The following is a 12,555-nucleotide window of genomic DNA, read 5'->3' as shown; positions in this document are numbered from 1 at the left end:
TTTCAGACGTGTGTCGTAACACATTAATGCACAAGATACTGAAAACATCTAGGAAAGAGCTGGGAATCAAACACGGGCCAGCACTAGGATTGCTTGCTTCTCCCCTTCTGCATCACTTTTGCTACCATAATAGTTTCTTTATAGAAAAGGTAAAGTTCTCCGGCAACTGAAAGACTTCCACTGATTATTTAACTACCTGTGTGACAGCTACTGTGGGAGAGGTCTGATGGTTTGTTTTGATCTGTTACTTCATTTTGAACAGTGAATATCTTGGTAAGATAAACCATGTAGATTATGCTTTGTTTTTAGAAGTTGTTTTAAAGAAAGGTAGAAAGACAATATAATAGATACTTGAAGTACAAGTAGTTCAATATGATTACGTGTGACATACTTAAATTCTGATGTCTTTTCTTTCTAGGACGTATGTTCATATTTTATGGTAATAAGACATCAACACAGTTCTTGAATTTTACTCCAACAGTAATCTGCTCAGATGACCTACAGTCAAATATCCTTAAATGCAGTAGCATGTGTCTGTTCTTATTTGGGTTTTGTGTTTTATGCCACACAAAGTTATAATAAAGCTGCTGGATCAAGGCATGGTGTCCTTGAACATGGAGAAATGAGAAACTTGCTGATAACTAGTTTTCTAAAGTTTGGGTAGAAAGAACAAGTCTTGAGCAGAGATGGAAGATTCTCTCCTTAAAACTCAAATTTTGCTGTTGAAATAAGGAGAAATTAGGCTGAATAAATATGCAATGTAACTGTAGTTTTCTCCCCTGTCATGAAATAGCAGGGGTATAGATAGCCTCAGGCTTGAGATGGAGGTATACACGTACATAAAGACAATGATACTTTAAAATAAGCTTTTAATTTACAGTTCATCCTTAACGCTTGGTATTGCAAATTGAGGATTTGTGGGAAACTCTGTAATCAAGCTTGTTTGACTCAAAGCATCACTGTAATGTTCACATCAAAATGAAATAGTCCAGTGGTTTTTATTGTGAAGTCTGTGCCCTCATACCTTTTTGAGGGCATCTTTTTTTAAGAATATTCAAATAACTGAGAATTGTGGGCATTATTGCTGCTAGGTGTGTCAGTATGGAGGAAAAAAAAAAATTTGCTGTACAAGAATTGAGCTTTGAATATTCAGTAGCATGTAAAGAATGAGTGGACATGATGCTAATCCCTTATCTAGCTTATTGGAGGATTTGCTATTTTTTAAATTAATTTTTTTTATCAATTCATTGATCCATTTCCTTAACCACTTCTTATGCCTGAATCTTCAGACAAAACCTGTTGACCCCACAGTGGATGGAGGTGCACAGGTTCAACAGGTTGTGAACATCGAATGTGTGTCAGACTTTATGGAAGCTCCAATCCTGAACATTCAATTCAGGTAAAACAGAGGATTCAAATGCTAGTAAATTAATTAGATGAAAGATGTTAAATTTATCCTGCTCCTCTGACTGAAATGTAGAATACGGACACATAAAGCTGTCTTGGGTAGATGACTTACTTGAAAAATTGATCTCACTAAGCTTTAAGCCACTAGGGGAGGTAGGGAATCCACTTGGAAAAATGTGTTTTTTAAAAAAAAAAAAAAAAAACAAACCAAACCCAAACTAATCAAGAAGCAGCTACTGATTAAAATGTCTCCATGATTTCTGTTTCTGCTATCCGTATAAAACAGCAGTCTTCCTGTTTGCTTAAGAAATCTTGACAGGAATATACGCAGTGACTTCTCCCTTCTGGAAACCAAGAACACTTCTGCAAACTACTTGGACTGGAAATGCATGCAGCCAAAAATAGAATCTTGTTATGTCCACTCAACATCAGCCTTTAGGAAATCCTGCTTTCTAGGCTACGTTCTGTTATTCTAGTCTAAACTAGTTCTTACTGGTATGTTTTCACAGGGATAAATTTTCACTCCTTTGGGTGCTGTCTAGAAGGATAACAACCTGTGTTAAAACTGAGATCATTATTAGAAGTTCTGCCAATTCACTTTCATGTGCCATCTAAGCAGAGCAAATAAATTTATTTAACAGTGGATTAAAACTGTATCTTAGAAATAACATTATCTGCAGTTGATGGATTTTAATCATAAACAATTGCACCTTAGTGTTCATCCTCAATTGCTTCGTTGATTTAGGCTGAGCAACTGCTGACACTGTACTGCATACACTGTGTTCTTTCTATTCCATATGCAGATATGGCGGAACATTTCAAAATCTTTCTGTAAAATTACCCATCACATTGAATAAATTTTTCCAGCCGACAGAGATGTCTTCTCAAGACTTTTTTCAGCGTTGGAAGCAACTGAGCAAGTAAGACTTTGTCTGTAGTTGGGCTTGGGGCTCTTGTGGTGGGCCAAGGGAAGAAAAAGGGCATTCACGTATATTTGTGAATGTAGCTGGTGCAGTGCCCCATCCCATACTTAATCCTGTGAGTTATAAACTCTCCCAGTATAACTAGTTGCTATTGAACAATATTGTACATAATACATGTGTCATACCATGTTCATCTTGCCTTGTCTTGCAGTCCGAAACAAGAAGTACAGAATATCTTCAAAGCAAAACACCCGATGGATGCTGAGATCACAAAAGCAAAGGTGGGAGTAGCATGGTATTTTTAATTTGTAGTGTAAATGTAGTGGTATAAGCAAACTTTGTTCATCTTGGCTTATATGGCAATTGGATCATCCTGTTAGTGTAAGTCCATGTTGTGGAACAGACCCTTGGCAGTGCTGGGTTGAATGGACTTGTTTCTCAGTGTGGCTTCAATTAGATGTAGTCTTCAGTAGCAGCCGGATACTTGAAGCTATTTAAGAAAACACCAGTTCAGTGCTTAAAACTGAATTGGAAGATACTTCAAGCCTTAATTTATACTAGAGTTACTGGTTAGAAAAGAAAACAAGCAACTTCTTGTAGAACTGGCTGCCTTAGGCAAAACAGGAATGACAGTCTAAGACAGGAATGGGTTTACCAAAACCAGGAGAGACTCGTATTGGATCTAACTTCTCAAAAACAACTGAGAAGTACCTTTTTTTTAGGAACAGCTCATTATCAGGGCCACTCAGTCACTTAAAAAATTTGTTGTAATAAAATTGGTATTGGATAATTCTTTAATGTCTTGAACACTTAAAAAAAAATTAGTCTCCTACTTGTTTTGCTAGTTGGTGGTGGCTGTGCTTGGGTAGAGTTGGTATGATGTCCTGCTGTCCCCACATGTAAATCTTCTGGGTTTCTTTCATAGATAATTGGCTTTGGATCAGCTCTACTTGAAGAGGTAGATCCCAATCCTGCTAACTTTGTTGGTGCTGGTATCATACATACAAAAACTACTCAGATTGGATGCTTGCTGCGCCTTGAACCCAACCTCCAGGCACAGGTATCTGTTTTAAGTATCTACAGCTTAAATATAAGTTCTTGTTTGAACTAAATATCTGTGTATATCTGAAACTCCTTAAGGTATTTATTTAAAATCACTATTGCAGTAGCTAATTGTGACTGCAGACTCCAACAAGAAATGACATTGTAGCAGGTGGTCCTGGCCCAGTCTGGTAAGCTGCTGCTTCATAGCAATTATCTTCCCTGTTGGAAGAGATCATATTATTCCAGACTGTTAGTGGAGTCTCATCTTCTTTTGAAGGTTGGAAACATTTAATGTTTCTGCTTTGTGCACTTTGGACAAGATTAAGTATAATTCCCTTTGACATTTTAAATTAATAAAAGAATGATTGACTAAAAGAGAAAACATAAACGAACACAGTATTAAGAGTATTTTTCCTCAAGCATTTTGATAGAGATTTTATCAAAGTTAACTGAGGACTGAAAATAAGTTTTGGGTGGTAAGTTTTCTGGAGAAGTGGTAGTAGAGAGTCTTTAGACCTTTCCATAGCATTTACTGCTCTTGAAGAAAAATTTTGGACACCACCTTGCTGTTAAAGCCTAAAAATATTAGAACAACGGTAGTTCTCAACAAGGTTTTGAAGGTGTACTTCAGCCTATGGTTTGAAAAAGCTGTATTACTCAGTGGCTGGCTGCCTCTGAATGTTTTAACTTGAGGGCTTTTTCCTACCAAATCCAACAAGAAGTAAGAAGTAACTGGTAGCTTTCACTAGTTGACTCTGAATTCATTTAATGCCAAACTGTGTTTAAAAAGTAAATAATATTTGATGTTCTTTTTCAGATGTATAGGCTCACACTACGAACAAGTAAAGAAGCTGTATCTCAGAGATTATGTGAATTGCTGTCAGAACAGTTTTAATACTAACCATGTCAGTTTTGGGTTTTCCACTTATATCACTGTCATCATACTGCAAATAAATGTCTTGTACATCACTGTCTGAGTACTGCAATGTTAACCAATACCAGCTCCCTGCCTTAATAGGACTTGACCCTTGTTTGAAATTAAGACTATAAAATGTACAGTACAGGGAAGAGACTTTTTACATTAAAAATGGCTTTTAGTGTGTTACACAAAGGGTGGGAGGGCTGTCTTGTGCTCCTTTGTTTTTGCAGAGGTCAGGCTTTTAAACTTGTTAAAGGGAAACTGATTTAGATGTCAACCAAGGATTTCAACTGGAAATGGCTTGTAATGTTTTGCCTTAGTGCCTTTAACAGGTACTCCCTCTGCTCTGAGCTGAAAGAAGCCAATGTAATGCTGCTCAGTAAGGTTAATTCAGATGCTAATGTAGAGTCAAAACTTTGTAAAATTGAACATTGCCACAAGTCTTGTACTGGATGGAAGGGCAGATTCCAAGATGTGTTTGAATCTGATTCAAGTGAATGTTTATGTTGAGTGTCGCCAATCTTTGTATTTGAAAAATGAAACAGGACCAGGGTCTTAAAGTATTAATCTTGTAATCCTTTACATCTTAATGTTTTCTGGTCTTTGGAAAGTGGATTGAACACAAAAGCTATTCTTAATCCTTCTGCTTATCTGAAATAAGGTGAGCTTCTCCAGTAGGTGGTGAATGAGTACATGCTTGTTCATTGTTAATCAAACTGAAGTTAAATATTCTGTCCTTTCCCATCAGACTTGGCAAGGAATAATCCTAATGATGTGATATAACTAACTGCAGAGTCTGGTATTGTGTAAAAGAAGTGGGGAGAAATGGGCCCTTGAAGGGCTGTAAGGCATGCACTCTTTTAGGTGAAAATGTAATTTTAAACAATAGTTTTCCCCAGTGTACAGTAATGATAAAACTTTAGAGTTTGAATAACTGACATCTGAACAGTTTCCTGTCTTTCAGTGGTCATAAAAATACCCAACATGGTGTAGAAGACTTGTGTTTGAGAGTAGAAGGCCCCAAAATGTTCAGCTTTTATAGTTGTTTTTACAATGAAAGCCTTTGTAACTTGTTTCACATCAGCAAACTCTTTGCAGCCTCTCTGCAGAAGTAAGTGGACACAACTTTGGCTCACACTCTTCAAGCCTTGAGATGCAACAAAGGCTTCTAAAACCAAGCAGGTGAGGTAGTGCAGTTAGGAACTGTGGGCAGTTGTCAGCAAGTACTACTGGTCACGATGAATGAAGTCAGCTGCTGCTGACATGAGAAGTGAACCTTAGATCAAGATTTCCTCAAGGTTATTTAAAGGATGCCTTGGACTGGTGTCTCACAACACATACAACCAAGTATGCCCATGAAATAAAGGTTTTGAGAGATAGTGATGACATTGAAAACACATTTAAATGAGGCTCCTGTCATGCTGCCCAGTGTACAGCAGGGGACAGGATTCTACATGATTGAGTGTGCCATGCTTTTTTTCTTCAGTGCTTTGAGTTAAGTGATGGAGCTGGGCAATTGTAATTTGGTTTGGTTGAAGGTTAGTGATTGTACTTGAGTGCAAATGAAAATGAGGAACAAAGGGTTTGGCTGTGGTGTGTGGATTTTGGGAGATGTTTTGTTTTTCCAGAAATGGCTGGTAACTATGGATGTATGACTTAAAACTTGGCTATAGACCTGGTCTTTCTGCAGAAGTTCTCTTGAACGATTGGCCCTTTTATGGCCTTTCAAGAAGCTAATCGAGACTCTTTTCAAAGACAATGTTTGTGATCAAATCTTCATGAGCAGTTCCTGCAGTCAGGTTGGGCAGTTGGCAAAATACTAATGGACTAGCTTGTGTTTTGTCCTTTGGATGCTGTATGTCTCTCTAGTCCTGTTATCTTAACTATGCTGTTGGCTGCTATGTTAAAAATCTGTTGTGCTGAACTAAAGGGAGTCTTGGCAAAGACGGGGAGGAGCTTCTATTTCATTTTTTCCAAATCCTGTTGTATATCTGTCCCCCTGAAAATGTTCTGTGCCCTCATTAAAGGACACCTTGAGACACTGCACTACTTTAGTTCACTTTGCTTTGGTTCAAACTGTGCTAAAATGTGCATTAAAAATGTGGGAAGGAGGGGGGGTAAGGGAAAGTGTCTTTTCAGTGGTGACTGTGTTAAGCTTATGACTGTTCACACTTTTTATTAAATGTCAGCTCAATGAAGCCATGAGCAGAAAAGTGAACAAATTAAGGACAAATACTTGATTATTTGTGAATGATGGTTAACTTACCAAAGTGATGTATCCTGTCAATCAGATAAAGTAATTTCTGCAGTAAACAGTGTTATTGTTTTTAAGTACAGTATTTTCAGGCATTGACATGTGAAAATAACTGAATAGCAAAACAGGTAGCATATGTTCATTCTTGACCTACACTCCAGTATGTAACATTTATGGTGATTGTCTTATTTGTATAAAACAAAGTTCTGTCTAAGTGGAGAATTTTTCATATAGAAGACTATATATTAGACTATATGCATCAGAAGAACGTATTAAGATTAAATAAAGGATTAGAACAGTAATCAAACTGTCCTTTTTTGTTTGGGGGCATGGAAGTGTAAAGAATACTTGCATGGAATGGTTGTCATGCAACAACAATTGATGTGTAATGGTAAATTCTTTTCTGCAAACTACTGGTGGGTTGTCTTCAGTTGAGTCTTACCTGGCCCTGCAGATCTCTGCTCCCCCAGTGATTTTGTTTATAGCTTTTTTGTTGGTGTGTTTGGTCACATGTTACAAATACTCTGCTGAAAAAAAAAAAAACCCTTGATGCAAAATCTTTCATCCAATGCTAACATGTTAGTGTTTAACAACAGTAAGTACATTAACAGTACATACTGCAGTAAACTGGTGTAACAGTGGGGTATGGTTGCGACTATGAAGCACACACCTGTATTACACACAGGCAGGACTTTTTAAAAAAAAAAAAAGCTGATGTTGCTGTAAAAGGAGAGTATCTAAACTGCTAAATAACCTCACTCAAGATTTAAATGTGTGCTTCAGATTCTTAGTACTTCTCTAAAACTTGCTAGAAGAAAAATAAAAACCAAACCTTGGCACTATGAGCTTTTGTGCATTCATACAACTTTTTCTTAACAACTTACAAAGTAGTAAGAATACTCTCTATTAGCAGCACGTAGAAATTGCTTGCGAGTGAGCTACCTGTGTCCTTTAGACACGTGGTCTTTGATTTCTTGCAGACAAATGCCCTGCAAATTTCTGCTTTGTCTAAAAGCCACATGTCTGTGTTAATGATGAAATGTCCCACTACATTAAGGGTGCATGTAGAAACCTGACAATTAGCTTTTTGGTTTAGCACCTTGCTTTCTGACAGCAGCTGTGTATGGATGACAAGCACAAGTGCTGTGTCCACTTTCAAAGGACAGTTGTCTGTTCTCCCAGTGAGGTAATGTGCTGCTATTCCACAGGTACTAGTTCAACTGTAGTGAACCTAACAGACTATTTTTGGTTAAAATAATTGGTCAAATAATGAGAAATAAGTTAGCAAATTCAATTCCTTCTACTTTATTTCAAAGTCAAACTTCTGTTATTGTACATTGCCTAGAACAGTTTCTAGCGTCTGGTTAAATATCACCCTGAGCAAGGCCAGACAGTCTCTGACATGGTCTTCCCTCCCAACCTGCAACCTGCCCATTTCCCCCCTCCCCCTCCCTGCTTCTCTCCCCTGCACCCACCACCACCCCCAACCCCTCCTGGTCAGGAATAATTTATCAGTTAACTTCATTGACACTCCAGGTAGCTGCTCAGGAAGCCTCACTGCAAGGCTATCCTATATAATCAATACAAGAGAACTCCCACAATGAGCAGTCACTGTGGAAGTATTAAATTATGATCAGTGTTTAATTAAAAAAAATTGGTATCTGAGGCTGTCTGGAAGTCTGGCTAGTGTATGCAACTGTCAAAGTTACACACGCAACCACTAAATACAATTAGTTCTGTAATGAGCCTTTTTCCAGGGTTATCTGGGTCTTGGCATGGTAGTTGGAATTCCTTCTTAAGAAGATGAAGTGGCCTGCAGCAACTGCATACTGTGTTGACCATCATCTGCTCAACATTCAACCTGTTTGGAAAAGAGGGAGGATCAGTTAGTATTTGTATGCAGCATTTTAGGCTTACAGCTTTTCCAGTATTTGAGCGTTATTTTTTTCTTATGGTGGAAGGTTTAGAGGAAAGAGCACAACCCTTAGAGTTTAACAGTTCTGTCACTACAGAACTACAAACAGTGCAGCAATTGACTCTATTCTAAGTTCTCATGATGACTACTGCAGGAGTTCAGGTGTACTGACCTTCTGCCTTCTTTTTTTAAGACTGAATTTTCAAAGCACTTAGAGCTATTAGGCCTCAGACCTCACTGGAAAACCAATAGGTTTTGATTTCCCCATTCTCCTTTTGCACTTCTGAAAACCATAAAGTAACTATATATTTAAATTTTTTTAAACCTGTGCACTGGGCTACTTGCAGTTTGCAAAAGGTCTTTGGTATGATCTGTTAATAAAGGTGCTAAATTGTGCATGTTCCTTTTGCACAGTTCATGGAGGAAGGAAAATCCCTTTCTTCCCCTGAACTGTTAGCACCAGAATCTAAGCTGATGACTGCATAATTGTGGGCTGTGAGGTCAGTTAACAAAGTAGTAGTCGACTTTGATATATCTTGCTGAATTAACAGGAATAAAGCACAGGTTGGTGAAGTGGTAGCTTGAATAAGCAGGTGAGATTTAGATTCTCTTTATGATAGTACTACTGTTCTGTTATACTGTTGCTTTTCTGTCTGGCAAGTTCAGCCAACTGTGCTGGACTTGCTCCTATCTTTTTTTTTTTTTTTTCAGTGACAAGTTGTATAAATGTAGGCTAGAATTCAGCTATGGGAACAAGAGAGTTACAGAAAAAAAAATTTTGTAAAATTCTCTGTAAAGGGGAGAAAAGTCTGCTTGGTTTCAATTAAAACTGTTTTAACCACAACTTTTAGTGATTGTGATGAACCTTAACTCAAAAAATCTTCCTCCAGGCTTCACAGCCCTTTTGAAAATTCTCAAGGTACAAAGTCAATCACTCAGTTTTCAAAATGCTGGGGAACACCTGAACCCACTTTGCAGGGGATAGCTTTTAGCTTCAGGATTAATTTAAATTAGTTATTGCAAAAGCAAAACCCTTCATTGCTTTCCTATTCTTGAACATTGTATTTGCTTGGATTGTTGGAAATAAAACAATTTTAAATATTTTTCCCCAAATAACTGTGAACTCTAATACTGCTGCAGTGAGTTTAGTTTTATTTGAAGCCTTGATTCCCTGTCTGGATAGTCTCCTAATGAGCAAGCAGAACTGCACAGACTGAGACAGCACACTTCTAACTATAAAATATCCCTGAGTTACACTATTAGGAGAACATTGAGACAACTGAAGTGACAGTATGTATTTAGGTGAGAGAAATTTATTTTGCTGGCTTGGCTATTTGAAAATGGGTATTTGTAGTCTAACTGACCTTCTCCATCTTTACCAAACAACAACAAAAAACCCCAAACAAACAAAAAAAAAAGCAAACAAAAAGCCACAAAAAAACAACAAAAAAAGTCCCCAAAACCTGAAGCATTGATGTCTGTTTTTTTAAAAAAAACCTTAAGGAAGGGAGATAACATTCCTTGTTTAAATTGTAAATCCCTATGTACTAAATGACCTTATTAGTTTTGTTTCTAGTTAGCTGGCTTATACTGCAATGTTATATTGCTGGGTAGATGCCAACCACATTTTTCTCCCTGAATTATGAATGAGTGGTAGTTAACAAATATCACTACTTACAGGTGGCCAACTAAAAAAGAAACAATTTTAGTACTATACAATCTCTAAATTATCCTTACTTTGTTGAAGATGGACACGATCCTTCACACCGGCTTAAAGTGACATTTGTAGAACAGCCTTTGTAAGTTATTTTTTCTTCATATTCAAGTTCTCTACAACGTTCTGCCAAATGTAAAAAGAAAAAAAATTATAGCAGGTCTTCTCAAGTGACCTTTGCTGGATGCCAAAAGCCTCCATACTTAGTTTCATGGAAAACCATTCCTACTGCATGAGACAATTAACAAGTCACAAGTGAGTAACACAGCAAGAGAAGGTTTTAAACTAGGCACTGAAGATGCATGAGATAGTTAGCCTGGAGGACAACTAAGAAAATGCAAGTCACTGGAAGTATTCTTAACATGACTTTTTTTTGTTCATTTGTATAGTGCGAATTCAGTCCAGCAGGAAAAAACTAATCCACTGATGAGAACGCAAAGATGCAAATAAAACAACCAGCTGGCTAATTCTGGTGGAATTATTTCTGGTTCACAGACTTTGTAATTGATTTTAATTATTTGAAAAATGCTTAATTTGCTCATTTTAAGAATTTGTTTATTTATAGGCAGCCAGAAGTTCACAACTTAAATGCCTGCCCGAAGTCTGTGTTTCCTTACTAGATAGAATGCGTGACGCTACATAGCAGGTAATTATTACATGTATTGATTTTTGCATTTTCTCCTGACTTGTAGAAAGACACTATGCACTTTATGAAGCAAAAAGGTGACTGAAAACACAGGTTTTGCAACAAGTTTAAAGATTGTGTTTGAAGTTTATATTAAGGAGAACAAAGATGTTGAATACTACGAAGGCAGTTTATGCACCTCTCACACTCATCCTGTACAACACCTTTGAGAACATTCAGGTTCCCTGCTTTGAAGAAAGGTTATGGATGAAACCTGAATATTGTTGTAGGGAAGGTTCAGTTAATACTGTAGTATGAATTTGGGAATTTGTTGTTGGAAAATAAGGCAATTAATAACTAGAAACTAGACTAAGGTACTATACTTGTATCTCATGAATGAAGAGCTAGGGGTGAGGCCACTATTTAACTTTTCTTTCTGGACTGAAAGGTACTGTTAATATTCTGTAAGACTGAACAGTACCAGAATTGCTCAGTTTAGGGCTGAAAAATGTGCAGAGAAGGGAGAACTTGTTTGCAACTTTCTGAACTCATGATATAAATACTGGGAGGTACTGCCTGTTAACTGCAAGGAACAAACCCAGTAACGGTATGGTTGGGAAGATACTGTTCTGAAGCACTTTTCTTAGAAAAAGAATGTGAACAAAATCTAAATCAGGCACCAAAAACATTAATTATACTGGGGAAAATCCTTGTGCTTATGAGAGTTCCTACTTGGATTCCCATTCTGTGAGGTGAACATTATGAGGATGCATGGAAAGCAGGGTCAAAGGGAATGGGGCAATAGAAAGAATCACATCTCCTTGGGTCAAAGTGTCATTTCCTGATGTGCAGTCAGTCAATTTGAGCCTCCTTTCTGCTAAAAAACCTGAAACCAGCCTCTTTCATACTGCATTACTTGTGTAACAGTGGGAGGAAGGACAGATTGTGCATTCAATCGCTTGCTCTGCAAGTAGATAATTCTGCCATGCCTTGTGGCTGAGCTGACTGACAAGCTGGACTCTGCTGACAAAGTTAACAGTGAAAACAGAGATGAAAGGTTCTGCAACACCACTGTTACATATTGATTCTCACATCACTGTTTGAGAGTAGTAACCACAAATAAGGATCCCTTAGTTGACTATTTGGGACCCTTTGTGTAAATAGTCTTCTGGATTAAGACTCAGTAGGTGATGTCTTGGATGACTTGAGTGTGGTGTTCTGTTTTGTTCTTTTTTTTTTTTTTTGTTGCTCTTAAAGATAAGTTTCTGGTTCAGTTGATCTAACAATGGAATGGAGGACTTGGTGTGTGCAAGGTCCTGCACCTGGGATGGGGCAACCCCCAATATCAATACAGGCTGGGGGATGAAGGGATTGAGAGCAGCCCTGTGGAGAAGGACTTGGGGGTACTGGTGGATGAAGGTCGAGGGAGGTGATTCTGCCCCTCTGCTCTGCTCTGGTGAGACCTCACCTGGAGTACTGCGTCCAGCTCTGGGGCCCTCAGCACAAGAAGGACATGGACCTGTTTGAGCAGGTCCAGAGGAGGGCCACAAAAATGATCCGAGGGCTGGAGCACCTCTCCTACAAGGCCAGGCTGAGACAGTTGGGGTTGTTCAGCCTGGAGAAGAGAAGGCTGCAGGGAGACCTTATTGCAACCTTCCAGTACTTAAAGGGGGCCTATAGGAAAGATGGGGACACGTTTTTTAGCGAGGCCTGTTGTGACAGGACAAGGAGTAATGGTTTTAAACTAAAGAAGG

The 12,555-nt window shown here is 38.1% G+C and overlaps 1 protein-coding gene across 6 annotated transcripts in view; it reads left to right on the top strand.

Moving 5' to 3' along the window:
- Positions 1-5,869, top strand: part of AP2A2 (adaptor related protein complex 2 subunit alpha 2) — a 49,379-nt gene extending 43,510 nt beyond the window's left edge. For 2 of the 6 annotated variants that reach the window (XM_075713254.1, XM_075713253.1), the window contains exons 17-22: positions 419-509; positions 1,277-1,399; positions 2,211-2,327; positions 2,542-2,611; positions 3,256-3,390; positions 4,192-5,869. In XM_075713254.1, coding sequence (XP_075569369.1) covers positions 419-509; positions 1,277-1,399; positions 2,211-2,327; positions 2,542-2,611; positions 3,256-3,390; positions 4,192-4,269 — 614 coding nt within the window. In that variant the 3' untranslated portion in view covers positions 4,270-5,869. Of the gene's footprint in view, positions 1-418; positions 801-1,275; positions 1,400-2,210; positions 2,328-2,541; positions 2,612-3,255; positions 3,391-4,191 lie in introns of those variants that run through there. The other 4 variants (XM_075713251.1, XM_075713250.1, XM_075713255.1 and 1 more) reach the window with 3 other exon arrangements.
- The last annotated feature ends 6,686 nt before the right edge of the window (positions 5,870-12,555 follow it).

This window comes from Pelecanus crispus, chromosome 6 (assembly GCF_030463565.1).
Source record: "Pelecanus crispus isolate bPelCri1 chromosome 6, bPelCri1.pri, whole genome shotgun sequence".
NCBI lineage: Eukaryota > Metazoa > Chordata > Aves > Pelecaniformes > Pelecanidae > Pelecanus > Pelecanus crispus.
Note: the sequence above shows the minus strand (reverse complement) of the source record. Positions and strands in the feature narration are given on the sequence as shown.